Genomic DNA, 18244 nt, shown 5'->3' with positions numbered 1-18244 from the left:
TTTTTTCAGAGGGGCCCTGGGGACCCCAAGGATCAATGGACCATATTTGAAGAACTGCTAGCAAGGCAGAAAGACCACTGGATTTAAGAGTTAGAAGACTTAAATTGTGAAGCCTGTACACCATTCTGTCTTCTTATGATGTGCTTCATTTCTCAGAACTTCAGTGATTTCATTTATAAAATACGTTGGGGGGAAAAAAAAATCTTGATTTTTGCTTTTTTGTTGCTTGAATTACAATTGATAAATTAGGAAAAGGTGAAGTGTAAGTTGTTGCTATTTTTAAATTAGTTTTGGCTGTAGCCCATTTGTTTTACTTTTCAGTCATGATACAGTAAACATTCTAGAAATTTTCAAATAAGGAATTTAATACAGGGGAGATTAGGTTCTTTTAAAAAATCACAGGAAGTACTGGAGGAAAGCTCTAGCTCAGCCTTCTGAAATGACTCCCACATCATTGCAGGACTGATCAGTTAGGGAAGCTGCTGCTTCTGTCACAGTTAGGAAAGCGGCCTCTAGGACTACTGAGTTCAAGAACATACTTCTATAGCTGCAGCCCAGGAAACAGGAAGCCAGGATTAGGTAATTGCCACTGAGCTATGCCTGGAAATTGGAATGCAAAGTTTAGTTGCCATTTATATTCCATCTCTTGACATTCTTAAAGCTGGAAATTGGAGCCTGGAATACTACTGTGGAACAACTTAAATCTTTTCAATCACACTAGAGAAAACAGCCAAAGGCAACAGGATAATGGCTTCCCCCCATCACTCTGCCTTCCGTATCTCATGTTAGTGCATTCTAACGGATGAAGCCTAAATTTCATCCAAAACCCTAACTGCCAGTGAATAAGGAAGATAGTTTTTCTGTTTTTTTTTTTTTTTTTTTTTTTTTTTTAATGTTTAGTTTCTATAGTTGAAGACAGTAAACTTAGGAGAATGAGATAATGGAATCTGACTGCTGATTAATGGCGTACCTAAACCTTGTTTTTCTGCTTCTCTGTGATTTTCAAATTGTTTCCACTTTTCATTATCCTTTCATTACTTACCTAAGTTCTAGCCATTTTAATAACCAAGATAGCTTTCATATTTATGAGGCATTCCATACCTTTTTTTCCTCGCTGCTTCATCAGTATTTATGCTCAACTGTCCAGTTCTGGGTTACACTCATCTTCAGCTGTGGTCTGGGTGGACTTGGATTTTGTAACCAGACTTATGAAACCTTTGGCCTGCTGTTGTCTGTAAAGTGATTCACCATTTCAATTACTATGTTATATAAATCTTTCACATTTTACTTGCTTGAATTTTTTGGGGGGCTCTACTTAATATACTTTTGTGAAGTTTTATTATAATCTCTAAAGACATTAAAAAAAGCACCACCACTTCCTTCCATGATCAGGTATTCTTTCTAATATTTTAAGTCTTCTTACAAGCTACTATCTGGAGAACGTGTGGAGAAAAATAGAAGTAGACTCTGGAAAACATCAATATATATTACTTTTTTTCATTTTCTAGCATCTATGTAAAACCTTATAGCCATATGGTAAAATAAAGCCACCTATCCTCCATCCTCTATCCTCTTTGTTTTTTTTTTTCCCCTCTTCTAAAGTTGTGTGATTACAAAGAAAACATTTTTAACATGTCTAAAATACACCAGCCTGGGCAACAAGCAAAACCTTGTATCTACAAAATATTAAAAAGAAAATTAGCCAAGTGGCGCATGCCTGTAGTCCTGGTTACTCTGGAGGTTGGGGTGGGAGGATCACTGGAGCTCAGGAGTTTGAGATTGCAGTGAGCTATGATCATGCCACTGCCCTCTAGCCTGGGTGACACAGTGAGACCCTGTCTCTAAAAACTAAAATACAAATAAGTAAAGTGAAGGCAAAACATGTCCAAAATACAAATAAGCGTAATCCCAACCATGCAAAGATAATAACAGATAGTTTCTGTTTCTGATTGTATTGTCCTGATCATAATCACCTGTTACCACTTCCCTACTTAGTATACTATGGTTTCTATCATTGTTTAAATGATAATGGGAGTATTTATCATTGGCATTGTCTGGGGGAAATTGACCAATATATATTGGGAAATTGGATTAAAAGTCATTTTTATTGAAGGCAGTATTAGTTGTAACCTTTATTCTTTGGAAAAAGAATTAATACTTAATAACATCAAGGCCATTATTTTCTGTTAGAAGAGGGCAGTTTCATTCACTTGTATATTTCTTCATTTTTGTGAAATGAGAATCTTGTTTTAAATTAAAAGGACTGTATATTTATTAAATAATTCAGATTGTGTAGAAGTATTTAAATAGAAAATAAAAGATTCTTATACTTCCTCCTCCTATAACTTTTTTCCTCAGAGTTAACCACTGTTAATAGTTTGGCACATTCTTCCAGAATTTAGAAAATGTGTATGTAAATGTACATCTGTGGTCAGTTTCTGAAGCATCAGTTTTTGAGGGCAAATTGTTAATTACTGTAATTTGATAATGTCTAGATGGTAGTAGTATGGACAGAATGTAATGTGTATGTAGTTGGGTTAACTTCAGAAAGCAGAAATGTAAATGTTTAATTGTATTGATTTCAGTTTTTGTTGATAAACTGTTCTCAGCAGTCTCTCTGCTTATTAGCTTTTAATAAGAGACCTCGTAGTAAATATGGAGATTCTTCTGCAGTGAAATATATTTCTACTTACTGCTTTAGGTATATTTTATCAAAAAATCATTGAGTTACTGAGTATAACCAGTTAAAAATGTGTTTGCATTTATTTTTAGATAGGCTTTTAGAAATACAAAATTAGTTGGTACTGACTGGTTTGAATAGTATTATTGGATATAACATCTCCATAATAAGAATTACTTTTCATTTTGTTTTACTTTTAATTTTGAGAAAGATAGTTTTGCTTTTCAGATGTGATTGATCTCACTGGAGATGATAAAGATGATCTTCAGAGAGCAATTGCCTTGAGTTTGGCCGAATCAAACAGGGCATTCAGGGAGACTGGAATAACTGATGAGGAACAAGCCATTAGCAGGTAAAAACATAATTTGTATAAAGCAGATATAAGTACTTTTAAAAATAGAAATCATTAATTGGGTTAAATTAATTTTAAGAGGTAATAAGATATACTTTGTTACTCTAAACTAGTAATATGCTTGTGTATTTTTAAATTTTATGTAATGAAAATCTTCATATTTAGTTTTGATTGCAATTGGGTTTACATTTTTAAGATTTTGGGTTGGTGGTATGAGGGATTACATTTAGGTACATATTTTAATATTTTTTTCATTTTTTTTCGTCCTCTAATCTTTTTTGGATGCACTGTTCAATTTAGAACAATTTATAGCAAGGGTTAGCATCCTTTTTCTGTAAAGGGCTAATAGTAAATATTTTTGGCTTTGTTGGCTATAGGGTTTCTGTTATAGCTATTCAGCTCTGGTGCCATAATGCAAAAGCAGCCATAGCTAATACATAATATAATGAGCTTGGCTGTATCCTAATAAATCTTGGTGTACAAAGGCAGCTAGTTGAATTTGTCCCCTCGGCTGTGGTTTGCCGACCTCTGATCTATAGTATGATAATATGTTTATATATTTTTTTCAAATAAATGGGCAGGGCTCCAAGATGTGTGCTAGAATGCTGTTTTTAATTTAATAACTAAAACTTTTTAGTTTGAAACAGTTCGATTCATCTAAGGACTAAAAAATACATTTGGCTTTCATAATACCTCTAAAAATGGAGATACAATAATTTAATAAACCATTAAATTATAACTAACTGTAATCCTCCAAAGAACTATTTGAAGGCAGTGGTAACTCTATGTTACTACAGAAGAAATTTAGCTTGTAAGAGGTTAAATGCTTTTTCCAAAGGCACACAGTTCAGATGCATCTTACGACTTTAATGCTGTGTTCCTTTAACATAGTCCTTTGGTAACAGAATGTACCAAATTTCTCAGGTAATTTTTCTTGGCGCAATATCAATAGGATATTTCTTTCCGAGTAATCAAAGATTACTATATGGTAGGAAATGTTTCAAAATGCTATATTTAGCAAAGGTATATAATTTTTTATCTTAGTGCAACTTTTTAATGTCTTTAAATGTTACTTTGGAAACTACTTTGTAAGACATTATATTATGTAAAGACTTAATTAAAATCTATTGTCTGCTGGGTGCAGTGGCTCAAGCCTGTAATCCCAGCACTTTGGGAGGCCAAGCCGGGCGGAACACAAGGTCAGGAGATTGAGACCATCCTGGCTTACATGGTGAAACCCTGTCTCTACTAAAAATACAAAAAAATTAGCCGGGCGTGGTGGCAGCGCCTGTAGTCCCAGCTGTTCAGGAGGCTGAGGCAGGAGAATGAGATGAACCCGGGAGGCGGAGCTTGCAGGGAGCCGAGATTGCGCCACTGTACTCCAGCCTGAGTGACAGAGCGAGACTCCGTCTCAAAAAAAAAAAAAAAAAATCTGTTGTCCCCCTCATTAGTTGTGGCTAATATTTATTGCCAGGAATTTTAAATGAAAACCAAAAAATACGTAGTTAGGCTTGTTTTCTGAAGCATTTGAGAAATTCTATGAATTGGGCTTTTTCTTTTTCTTTTTAAAATGTGTATTGCAGTACATAATTGTCTTGAATAATTATAAAACTTGATAATACTTAAACTTTGAGAAATATTTTAAATACAAAACACATGAGTTGGATTTCATATGTAAGGGACATGATTTTATGTGAAAAGGGTTATGAAAAGGATGTATACTTGATACAAATATTATTTTTAGAATTTTACTTTTGTTTATATGAATTTATATGAGCATATGAATATAAAATGTGAGCTTATATACCCAATTAGTATCAGTAGTTCTATTATGTGTTTTCTAATTAAAACAACATGTACTAATTATATAATAAAAGTAAGATAATATAAAAAGGGATGAAGACTGTTCCTAATTTGATACTCAGTTCAATGTATATGTTATATTATTGTTTTGGATAGTTGTTTTTATCCAAAATGGCAAAACAAAATCTCTTCAGATAATGCTTTTTTTCATTCTAGGTCTTTTACATTTTAATATAATTTAAAAATAGTAAATATTTAGTAGATATTATTATTGTAGATGACAGAGAGATTTGGCATAGTGTAACATGCCATAAAACTATACTCCCTAGAAGTAAAAGAGTCATATTAATTATGTGTAAATTCAATAACCCATAATGAACAAATGGATGTTCAATGCAAAATATGCGTTTAATAAACTCATATGTCAATCATGTTGTATTCAAAAAAGAGGATGTGGAGAGTTCTAGCGAAACATTATCAGAGATATTTGCTCCTATGGGTTTATTAAGGTATAGAAATCTAAATTCAAAAGAGAAAATGATGCATTTTAAAGGAAGACATTTATATATTATACTAAAAGTAAATTAACTCCTTCTTCATTACTAAAGTTCATATAGGGAAAATCTTTGCAAATAAAATTCCAGAATCATTTGCTTGTTATATTTTAGTAGACATAATTTAATGTGAAGTTACATGTTAGGATACTACATTGTGTATAATTAGATGAGATAAAGCCTACCGTTTTACATCTTAGAATCCTGTGTTTAGACATTTATATATTTCGTGATAAAATTTTTTAAGTAGAACGTTTTTAAAGTATTTATATACTTTTTAGTGTCAGAATTGGATGTATTTATTATCTCTTGATTGTCACTTCCAGGACACAAGTGGAATATGGACAGTTGAAATTTGTTAATAAACTACATTGTGACTGGTTTGTGTCTAAGGTATATTTCTTGTGAAAATGGCTTGCCTCATGAAATAACTTTGAAGTGCTTCATTAGAAGATAGTGCTAAGTTTTCTAGCTAAAATTGTTACAAAGAGCATGCACCTTCAATGGTAGACTGCAGATTCTCTTTTTTCCTCATTACTTCTGTGTTTCAGCTAGTTATTTCTTATTATCTTCAGCCTGGAGTTGCCATTGGGGAAAGAAAGAAGGATCGTGTCCAGGAATAGTCAGGGTGGAATTCTGAATTATTAAAATAGGTCTGTATAACGCTTGCATTTTTTATCCTTATCATTACTGAGGAAGCAGTGTGAAAGGGAACTGCCTAAAGACGGTGTGTGAAACAGGAGTGGATGAGGGAGGCAGAGTTAGAAATCTTTTAAAATTGATCTTTAAGGAGGATTTCAGTGCTCAGTAATGCCAGATACTTGTGGATGCTAAGGAGCATGGAAGGGCCATCGAATAACCATCAAGTTGCATTATGTCAGATTATAGATGGCCTGGAAAAGTAAGAAATATGACACAGATTAGTTTCCGGGGCCACAAGGTTGTGACTGTAGGTGACTGATGAACAGCGACAGTGCAGCTTGAAAAAGTATCAGCAACAGTGAGGTACCGCTGATATCCCCAGGAAGAGGGGTCAACTGGCCGATGTAATCAGTCTGTCCGGGTGGCAGGAGCCACACCCCATGCAGTCAGATACACAGGTCAGCTTTTGGTAGGAGTCACATGTCTAACAAGTTGTGGTAGCCTCTGTGTTAGAAACATCGAGTTCCTTAATGTGTACTCTGCATATGTTTGCGGATGTGATTCCGTTTTGGGTATTAAAATTGTGGCAGGGGTCGTGGTCTGGGTTGTGCAAGTTTGATCAAAAGCTTTATTCTGTTCATCTCATTGAATAACACATTACAGCATTCATCCATCGCAGTGGCTAAAATTAAAAAGACTGATGGGAAGTGATGTCAGCAAGATCACCGACTGGAGTTGCTTGGCTGTGATCCCCCTCGCGAAAAGGAACCAGAACAATAAATAAGTTTATTTTGTCTGGAGTGACTGAGGAAATGCACTGGAGAGCACCAGGAGAACGGCAAAGTCCCTGTGGAGCATGGAGTCAAGAATAGCTCCACAGGGAGGAGAGCAAAGTATCCTGTGTCTGCCATACTGTCTCCCCTGCCAGGATTGAATCAGAGCTGGGGGTTCTTCTTCTAGGAAGGAAGGTAAGCTGGGAATCATGAGAACGAACTCATCACTGCCACAGATGCCAGCAGTCACTGCTACAAGAGCGTTCCCCAGTCCTCACAGGTCCCAAGTCCAGCATAAACAGTTGCTGAAAGTACATGTGGCTGCATTCCCCCAGAGCAGGAACCTCTTTGACACTCTGCATCCCTGCAACCCGAGCAGCTGAGGGATGGCACAACTGTGAAACCAAGCCCACATCTGGAGTGCTTCTGACCTGGAGGCCAGTAGCCACTCTGTATCCCAGAGGCATTGCCTTCATTCCGCAAAGTCCACACAAGTGCCTCTAGCATTAATACTTTGGCTACTTGGAGCCTAGGCTCAAAGTTACTACTGGGGTCCTGATGCCTAAACCCACAAGGCTCCCTATTACCCAGGGAAGCAGGTGGGCCTGCATGGCAGGGCAGCCCCATGCAGCCATCAGGCTAGTGTACACCTGTCCCTGGCTCAGTAGCTGGCCTGGAGGTGGCCCCACCCCAAGGGAGAGAGTAGTGTACAGCCAGTGGGCCTGCATGAACTTGCTCCCAGCTTGAACAGCTGGCCCAAAGGTTGTCTGCTTGTATCACTGGAGGATTCTGCACAGCTGCTGGGCCACAATTGCCTGCCTTTAGTCCAGTAGCTGGGTTGGAGGCATTCTACCCACAGCTCAACCCTACGTCACCAGAGTCATGCACAGCCTCCAGACCTGCATGCATCCACCCCGGCCTGATAGCCAGCCCGGCGGTAACCCTGCCATTCAGGAAGGACCATCGTACAACCTTTCTGGCCTGCTGCATCAGCATGTGCCTGGCCAGCAACCAGCCTGTTGCCCCCAACTCCAGAAAAACCATGCCACCACAGTCATGGTCTCCTGCATACTAGGTCACTGAGATAATCACGGACATCGCAGGTGAGGATTCCAGCTGAAAAATGTGTATGGAGACCTCACTACTGAGTCCATCCTGAACCAAAGCCAACACACCATTTCCAGTCAGCACCCTAGGACCCATCAACAGGAAAAAGCCTCTTCTTATGAAAACTGCTCATTAAAATTGGAAAAAGCAATTGTTCATTAGATGCACAGATACCAACATAGAGACAGAAGAATCATGAAAAAGCACGGAAACCTGTCACCTCCAAACCTGGCACCACAATGCACCTTTAGTAACAGAATCGAAAGAAAAGAATATTTATGAAATGCATGAAAAATAATTCAAAATAATGACATTAAAGAAACTTCTGAATTGTAAGAGAATACAACAATTTAATGAAATTAATTTAAAAAATTCCTGAGCTGAGTGAGAAATTGAACAAAGATATTACGGAAAGGAACAAAACAGAAATCTTGGAGCTTGAGGAATTCAGTGAATGAAATAAAAAACAAATACAATTGAGAGCCACAGTAACAGACTAGAACAAGCAGAATAATGCATTTCTGAACATGAAGACAGATCTTTTGAAATAACACAGTCAGAAGAAGAAGAAGAAAAAAGAACACCAAAGAATGAAGAAAGCCTGTAGGACTTACCAGACACCATTAAGCAAATCTATATTCATATTATGGGAGTGCCAGAGAAAGAAGAAGTGAAGAAAGGCATAGACCACCCATTTGGTTAAATAGATTGTCTGTGCCCTTCTTCACTTCTTGGAAGAAAGTATTGGGAAGTTATGGACATCTAGGAATAAAAAGATCCCCAATAAAATTCAACCCCCCAAAATCCTCTCAAAGGTACACAATTCTAAAAGCTGTAAGACGAAAACATTACATCACATATACGGGAATTCCCGTTACACTGTCAGTACATTTCTCAGCAGAGACTGTAGTACAAGACAGGAGAGAGTGGGATGACATATTCACAGTGCTGGGAAAAAAATAAATAAATAAACTGTCAGCAAAGAATATATCTGGCAGTGCTATCCTTAAGAAATGAAAAAAAAAATAGAGACGCTCCAGACAAGCAAAGGTGACAGAATCCATCACTACTAGACTGGTCTTACAGAAACACTTACAGGAAATAATAGGAAATGAAAGAATGATTAATATCGTGAAAATATGTGAAAATACAAAACTCATCAATATAGGTAAATCCATAATCATATTCAGAATACCCCAGTGCTATAATGGTGCTGTGTAATTCCTTCAGTCCTCTAATATGAAGGTTTAAAGTTAAAAAGGTCAGAAACATCAACAGCTACAATTAGTGGCTAAGGAACACATGAAAGATAAAGATGTGACTGGGCGTGGTGACTCACGCCTCTAATCCCAGCACTTTCGGAGGCTGAGGTGGGCAGATCATCTGAGGTCAGGAGTTTGAGACCAGCCTGATCAACATGAAAAAACCCAATCTCTACTAAAAATACAAAATTAGCTGAGCATGGTAGTGCATGCCTATAATCCAAGCAACTTGGGTGGCTGAGGCAGGAGTATCGTTTGAACCCGGGAGGCAGAGGTTGCGGTGAGCCGAGATCACGCTCTTGCACTCCAACCTGGGCAACAAAAGTTAAACTCCATTTCCAAAAAAAAAAAAAAAAAAAAAAAAAAAAGATGTAAATTATAGCAATCAAAACACTAAACATGGCAGGGTAGGGGAGTGAGGGGAAAAAGTCTAGATTATTTTTGTGTGACCAAAGTTAAGTTGTTATTAGCTTAAAATAGTCTGTTGTGACTGTAAGACTCTTTATGTTAGCTCCATGGTAACCACAAGAAAAATTATAGTAGATAGACAAACGAGAAAGGAAACAAAGCTTAGCATTATAGAAAACCACCGAAGTAAACAAGAGGGGAAGAATCAAACCAAGGATCTTCAAAATATTGAGAAAACAAAAAAGCTTGAGTAAATTATTACTTATCAATAGTAACCATGAATGTAAGTGGATTAAATTCCCCAATTAAAAAATACAGAGCAGCTAGATGGATTTAAAAAAAAAAAAGACCCAACTATATGTTGCCTACAAGAGCCACCTCATCATTAAATATAAACATAGACTGAAAGTGAAGGGATGGACAAAGATACCCCATGCAAATGCAAACTAAAAGTGAGCAGAGGTAGCCATAATTGTACTAGATACAGTAGACTTTAAGTCAAAAACTGTGAGAAGAGACAAAGTCATTATGTAATAATGAAAGGATCAATTCACCAAGAACAAAACTGTAAATAAATTAGCACTGAACACCAGAACATCCAAATAGATAAAGAAAATATTATTAGATTTAAAGTGGGAAATAGACTCCAATACAACAGTATTAGGGACTTCGGCATCCACTTTTAACAATAGACAAATGATTTAGAAACATGAGACTTAAACTATGCCGTGGACATTTACAGAACATTAACAGCTGCAGAATACACATTCTTCTCAACTGTGCATGGAATATTCTCCAGTAAAGATCATATGTTAGAGATGGTATCAAGTATTTTACCGGACCACAACTGTGTAAAACTAGAAATCAACAACAAGAAAAACATTAGAAACCAACAAATACATGGAAGTTAATATGCACCTTAATAACCAATGGGTCAGTGAAGAAATTAAAAGGGTAATTAGAAAGTTCGCTGGGACAAAGGAGCGTGGAAACACATTATACCAAAACCTATGGGACACAGTGAAACCTGTTCTAAGTGGGAATTTTATGGCGATAAATGCCTGCATCAGAAATGAAGAAAGATTTCCAATAAACAGCTTAACTGTGCAACTCAGAGAAACTTGAAAAGCAAGAACAAACTAAACCCAAAATTGGTAGGATGGAAATAATAAAGCTTAGAGCAAAAGTAAACAAATGGAGACTAAAAAAGCAATTCAAAAGATCAATGAAATTTTTTAAAGAAGATAAACAGAATTAACAAACCTTTAGACTAAGAAAAAAAAAAAGGACTCAAATAAATAAAACCAGACATGAAAAATGAAACGTTACTAATGTATCACAGAATTGGAGGATCACAAGAGACTATTATGAACAACTGTATACCAACAAATTCTAGAATATAGAAGAAATGGATAAATTATTGAACACACAACCTACCAAGATTAAATTAAGGAGAAATGGAAAAAAATAAGCAGACCACAATGAGTGAGAAAATTGAACTACTAAAGCCTGACAAAAAAAAAAGCCCAGTTTCTGATGGCTACATTGCTGAAGTCTATCAAATATTTAAAGAGCAACTAATATTAATTCTCAAACTATTCTGGAAAATTAGAGAGGAGGGAATACTTCCAAACTCATTTTATGAGGCCAGCATTACCCTGATTCAAAAACTAGACAAGGATACAACAAAAAGAAAACTACAGGCCAGTATCCCTGATGAACCTAGATGCAGAAATTCTCAACCAGATTCTAGCAAGCCAGTTCAACAGCATATTAAAAACGTCATCCACTATGATCAGGGTTCATCCCAGAGATGCAGGGATGTTTCAACATACACAAATCAATAAATGTGATACATCACATTAACAAAGAGAATGAAAACCATATAATTTCAGTAGATGCAGAGAAAAGCACATTACAAATTTTAACATCCCTTCATGATAAAAACTCTCAAAATAGATAGAGAAAGTATGTACCTCAACACAATAAAGACTATAGTTGAGAAACCCACAGCTAGTAGTATGCCACATGGGGGAAAAAATGAAAGCTTTTCCATTAAGATCAAGAACCTAACAAAGATGCACACTTCCAGCAATCCTATTCAACATAGTAATGGAAGTATTTGAGCGGTTAGGCAGGAGAAAGAAATAAAAGACATCGAAATTGGAAAGGAGAAAGTAATCTGTTTTCAGGTGATATGATCTTAAATCTAGAAAACCCTAAAGAGTTGACCAAAAAACTGCTAGAACTCATAATGAATTCAGTAAAGTTGTAGGACACAAAGTTAATGTACAAAAATCAGCACTTGTATATGCTAATTGTGAGTTATTTGAAAAATTAAGAAAATTTCATTTACAATAGCTACAAAAAATCAAGATGCCCTAAGAATAAACTTAAAGAGGTAAAAGATCGCTACACTGAAAACTATAAAACATTGAGCAAAGAAATAGAAGACACAAACAAGTGGAAATACATCATATGTTCATGGATTAGAAGAATTCATATTGTTAAAGTGGCCATACTCCCTAAAGTCATCTCCAGACTTACTGCAGTCCATATCAAAATTCCAGTGACCCTTCAGAGAATTAGAAATGACAATCCCGTAAATTCATATGGAACCACAAGAGAGCCCAAATAGCCAAAGAACACCTGACAAAAGGAACAAAAGCTAGAGGCGTCATTACCTGACTTCCGAACATACTGCTAGAATATAGTAAGCAAAACAATGACATTAGTGTAAAAAACAGACACGTAGACCAGTGGAACAGAATAGCCCAGAAATGGATACACCTACAGCCAACTGATTTTTGACAAAAACTTACCTGGAGTAAATCTAAGAAATATATAAGAATGTCCATGAAGAAAATGATTAAACATCATTAAGACACATTAAAGAATACATAAATATTTTGAAACATATGCTGTTTCATAAATTGGAATACTGACCATCGTCAAACTGGTCAGTTCTTCTTAAATTGATTTATGGGTTTAGTTTGATCCCAATTAAAATACCATTAGTTTTGTTTTTGCTTTTTTAGGAAATCAAATGAGATGTCTCCCCCCACCCCCTTTTTTTTCTTTCCGGTTGATCTATACAGCTTAAAGTATATGCTTGTTTCTCAGTGAGTGTAATACTTCCCAAAAAGGGGCTTAGGTGAGCTATAAAATGGGATATGTTCAGTATTACTGCTGTAGGCAATTTAACAACACAAAACAATAAAATAATAACACCCTGTCTTCCCCCCAAAGAAAACCACTGTGTAATAAAATTTGATGGAAACATGAACATCTACCATATGTAAATACTTTAAACATTTAGTGTAGTGTGTGGAAGGAAAAGAGGCAGCAAAACATTTTGTCATCTTTTTATATTGCTTAATACCAAGGTCATGACCAATTTTGAGAAGATAAAGCAAGGTGATAGGTCAGGCTGGTTTTTGGTTTGTGGCTTATGAGTTTACCCTTCAAACATTTTGTTATAGGCTATCTCTGAGCTCTCTGAGATTTACCTATTTTTTTTTCCTCTACCAGCTGGTAATAACTGGATTTTAGCTATTGCATGCCTTATACTTAAGCGCTTGGGTGGTATCATTGGAAAGGCCGGGGAGGAACCCTTATGCAGGATTTTGCTTTATAAAAAGTTTGGATTTATGGTGCCAGTGCTAGATTACAGAAGGGGATCAGGCGTAGCAATAGAGCAGTATTTGAGCTAGAGGTTGACTTTTACAATCAGTCAGTCAATCAGTAACCAAGAAGTAGCAGCATTTAATATCTTAATCATCCATGTACTTTAAAAACGTGTTTATCCCTCATTATATAATGTTCCCTCTAGCAGTAAAGCAAATTCTTGTTTCTACTTTTCAGACACTGATTGGAGACACTGGTTAATATTTTTGGCACAGTGATAAGTGTGTTTATTAAGTTCTTTAGGAACCAAGAGGAGATGGTAGGAGGAAACCTACTGAGGCATGCTGTGAAATTCTGGTGATAAAATATGTTTAAATTAAGAGGGTCATGAAATCATGGCATTCCCCTTTCACCTATATTCTTTTTTTTTGCACCATAATTCTACCATGTGGTTTGGTTAAGGTGTATTATGATAAACCTGTTTCTTAAAAACTCATACTTTTGTTACAGTGAATGGTGATGTCTTCCATATGACTGAATTGAGCTACTTAGGGAATGGTTATTATTTTTAGATCATAGGTGACTTTGAGGAGCAATGAGCCCTTACATGCATCTCTTGAACTTTAATCAAAGTTGTTACACTTTGTACCTCATTTGACCTCTGTAAAGAAAGTTGTATAGGAGTGCTGGGAAGATGTTGTCTTCGTTCATATCCTTAACTTTCTTGCCCTTCTAACTTCCTTTTTGGAATGGTGTGACAAATGGTTCAGGCGTTACTTGCTCCTAGAAGTACATTTGAGGCCACACATTCTTGCAAGTTCTGTGTGGGGAGAGAGAAGGCAAAGGAACTAAAAAGCTTACATTATCTCAATATATCAATATGACGTTTCATTAAATATTTTATATGTAAACATGCAAATCAAGTGGTGTGTATTTTTTGGTAGAGCAGAAGCGGGGCATAAAGGAATTGACTATACTTAAAACATTTCAGAAGACCTTCCTGGGGTTTAGTAATCTTAGCCCAGATCTGGAATATGAAAAATATACTTAGGGTGTATAGTGCAGAAATCAGATGTCCTCAAGTTTTCTGTAACTAATGTGTATATGAACCATTTCCTGCTTATATCTGCTTTGTTGACATTATTAAGAAGGATTTGTTTCTTGGTATAATTAGTAGTTAAATATAATGACAGATGTTCATATGCTGTAGATTCAGGATTATGTCTGGTTCTTTTAGACTTTTGAGCAGTTTATATTTTAGACTATGCTGTAGAATCCTCTTTTTACATAATTGTTGTCTATCTGCACTGGTACTAGTCAACTGCTTGGTACCTCTTCTATCTCTTACGTAGGATCACTGATACTACTTGTTTTATGGTATCGTTTTTATCTATCTTTCCCAGAACTTACTCCGTGTTTTAGTTTATCTCTGACTACCAAGATAAAAATAAGTTGGCTGTATCTAAATGTCTAAGTATACATATATATTACAAAAGGAACAAAATTTCCAAATGAGAATACTGCCATTTATAAAAGTCAATAAAAAGTTAAATATGCCCTCTATATACCACCATCTTTTGTATTACGGTTACTTTTTATACACTGTACATTAACCTTTCTTTTTTGAGCATAAACAGTTTGTACAAATTCAGGTTGTTCTGGTTATTATCATTCTGCCGAACTGCAATAACTGTTAGAAGGTCTTTAGGACCTCCTAGGTCTCCAGTAGGAGAGTCAAGTTGACTCTCTTTTTATCTCTCCCTTGTATTCTTGAAAACTTGTTTCCTGGTAACCGTAGAATGTTCTAGATGTTCCTTGGTTTTCCTCTGCCCCAGTTCATCTAAGTAAATGTCTTTCAAGAACTTCTGGTGTCTTTTAGTGAAAAAAACCAAGTCTGGCATTGCCTGTGGGAGTTGATTTTTGGGCAGTGAGTAGTGCTGCCCCGTTGGGTCACTCTTAAGTGTGACAGAAGTGTGACCTGTTTACTTTTAACTACGTGAGTTTACATTTTAACATATCATGTTGCCAGTTTTTCAAAAATTTACGTTTTATTGATTCTCAAAGACTGACTTTTGTATTCACATGGGATATTTTAGTGATATTTTAGATTTCATTGTATCTAATGTCTTGTGGTAAGTATTGATGTTAAGGATAAAATAATATTATTTTGACATTAGTCTGATAGGATAAAATCTTTAGGATAAAAATGGTGTAGAATGAATGAGATTTTCTTGATAAACCAAAAAATTGAGGTTCTGGTAATTAACAGAAAGTGGGTCGGATACCTGAATGATGTTTATGGTGATTTAGAATAATAAGTAACAGGTTTCTTTTTTTCTTCTTTTTTGTTTTTGGCTGAAGCCAAGTAGCAAGTAACACGTTTCTTGAGCAAGCAGAATGCTTGGTTAGATCCTATGTGGGAACCAGGGTTTTCCAGTTACGATTATAGTTGCGTTGTTGCGTGCTCAGGAGCAAGAAACATCATTAGCAAAGTAACATTGCTTTCTCATGTTTAGATGTGCCTAAGATATTCGTAGGTGAGTTTATTTTGGAAAGGTTAACTATCTTTTATTATTCTAATATGTATTCTAATATTTCATTAATTTTTCCCAAAGACAAACTTTTGGGCAAGGCAGTGAACTATAGGTTTTCTTTTCCATTACTTGGCTGTCATAGGGACATAGATCTCAAGAATTGAAAGGAATCATAAAGTTTAACTCAGTTAACTTTTTTTTGTAGAAGAACTAAGTGGTCGGTGGTAAAAATGCAACTTGTTCAGTTTTTAATGTTTTCTTGATTCAGAGTAATTGTTATAAGAAGTCATTATGTTACATTGTAGATATATGCTTTAATCGTTATTTCTCAGAAAATCCATCTGGGTGCTATATATTCCTGGTACTAAATATCTGACTTGTTGAAATGTGATTTACTGTACTATTATATAACACTACCATTTTATGTTTGAAATTTCATTTAGGAAGAAAGGCTACACTTCTCTATGTATTAGCATTGACACTGCTAAAACCTCTATTTGAGTAAAGTTAGTATTAAATATTATTTCTTCAAATACATTATTCAAATCTTATGTAATGAAAGTGCTTTTAAAATGTGTGGTATGGCTGGGATATACCATTATATAATGCTGCATTTTTTTCCACCATTGCTTAAGAGTTCTTGAAGCCAGCATAGCAGAGAATAAAGCATGTTTGAAGAGGACACCTACAGAAGTTTGGAGGGATTCTCGAAACCCTTATGATAGAAAAAGACAGGACAAAGCTCCTGTTGGGCTAAAGAATGTTGGCAATACTTGTTGGTTTAGTGCTGTTATTCAGGTAAGGATCTTTCTTTATTCAGTTCTTATTTGATGTGTATGATAGCTATGGAAAGTGAGTTGGTTGTGTTTAAGTTGTATACTTTAAGTACAGAGAAGTTTTTAATATACTCTTTAGTCTAATAAACTAGCTTGGGGATTGCCGTATCCTCCCATTCCTCTTTCTTTTTCATTTCTAGTATGTGTTTTTTAACAGTAGATCACTACTGATACCTTGCACTTATTTGGAATCAATTTATCCTTTCTTTTTGCTTTTAGGAACTGTTGGGGTGGAAATAATTTTGTATATATTTCCCTGCAAATTTATGGAAGCATTGTAATCAAGTTTGAAACCAGAGCTGGCTTTTTGTGGGTCAGATCAGATTTATTTGTATATACTAGACAATGTTGTTTATAGAATTATAGACAATATTTTTAATAAGAAGAGGAATTTTATTTGAGGTTGGTATAGATTTGCAAATCTCAGTTTGCATATGAAATGATGTGATGAATAAATATTGATAAATTAAGAATAACACATTATCTTTTTTTACTAAGAAATCCCTCAATGATATGTTTCTTGATCTGCTTATTCTAAAATAAGAGACATATGTATGTGTAGATATCCATTGTCTTCATTGTCTTCTCAATTTGGAACCGTTTCCTTTACGTGTTAAGGACTATTATCAGAATTCTTTATCATTCTCAGTTGACATTGATAATGTTATCCATCAGATTGTAAAACCTTAAAACAATTTATGAATAATATATCCTTAATTTTTGTTACTCCTTAGGAAAGTTAACTAATATTTTGTGTTTTTTTTGTAAGGCAATTGAATTATAGCTTATTATTTCATGTTCCTGATGAATGCTTTTTACATCACTGTACATGCATGCTATTTTTAAAGTTCAAAATGTGTCTTCGTGTTGTAACTTTCCAAAGCTGTGTGTGTGACAGCTTAAACTTTCATACGGTGTTAAGGCAACTAACAGTTTATTTGGTTCATTTTCTACAAGTTAACTGTTTTTGCTAACCTGTAATTTTAACTTTTTTTATATACTTCAGTGCTATGGTTTTCACATTTTTCTCCCTTTTTGCTTCTGGTGCGTAATATCGCATAATTTGATTTCCTTTGTTTTTCTGGATTTACCTCACTTTTTAATATGCTGTGGTGCATCCTAATAAGTAATATGCTATGCTGTTGGTTTTTGCAGGACATTAAGATGCTAAGGAATACCTGGGTTAACATAAATCTATAGTAGTATCTTTACTTCTAGCCTTGATTATACATTATTTGTTTACTTACATGCCAAAAATAATATCTAAAATGTTGATACCTTAGAGTTTCTTAGATCATCTTAATAGGCCATCTCACTTTACTTGCACTATTTATTAAGAAGGTTTGTACATGTTATAATTCAGACATAGTTTTAAAATATTAAGTGTAGTTGTAAGGCTGTGAACTGAGTGTTCATGAACATGTTTTGCTGCCTGTATTTGGTCAGGTAGATGCTGTCTCAGCGTGATTGTGACAGATACATGAGGGTCATTGATGAGAAGCTTTTCTTAGAAAAGTGTAAGAAGAAATAAAGTATTTGTAAATAATATTGTTAGAATAGTTGCTTTTTATTTCTCCATCCTGTATTTGTACGGAAGGTCTGTTTGAAATGATAGATGCTGATATAGGGATAATGACCTTTTGTTTTAGTAGAATAAACTTCTTTC

The 18244-nt window shown here is 35.2% G+C and overlaps 1 protein-coding gene across 6 annotated transcripts in view; it reads left to right on the top strand.

Annotated features, from left to right (window-relative positions):
- The window catches only part of USP25 (ubiquitin specific peptidase 25), a 144231-nt gene that overhangs the window by 44166 nt on the left and 81821 nt on the right, over positions 1-18244 (top strand). For all 6 annotated transcript variants that reach the window (XM_007966899.3, XM_007966889.3, XM_037982811.2 and 3 more), the window contains exons 4-5: positions 2909-3032; positions 16378-16540. In XM_007966899.3, the coding sequence (XP_007965090.3) occupies positions 2909-3032; positions 16378-16540 (287 nt within the window). The remainder of the gene's footprint in view (positions 1-2908; positions 3033-16377; positions 16541-18244) is intronic.

Source organism: Chlorocebus sabaeus, chromosome 2 (genome assembly GCF_047675955.1).
Source record: "Chlorocebus sabaeus isolate Y175 chromosome 2, mChlSab1.0.hap1, whole genome shotgun sequence".
NCBI lineage: Eukaryota > Metazoa > Chordata > Mammalia > Primates > Cercopithecidae > Chlorocebus > Chlorocebus sabaeus.
The sequence above is the reverse complement of the archived record's forward strand: the minus strand, read 5'-3'. Positions and strand labels throughout refer to the sequence as shown.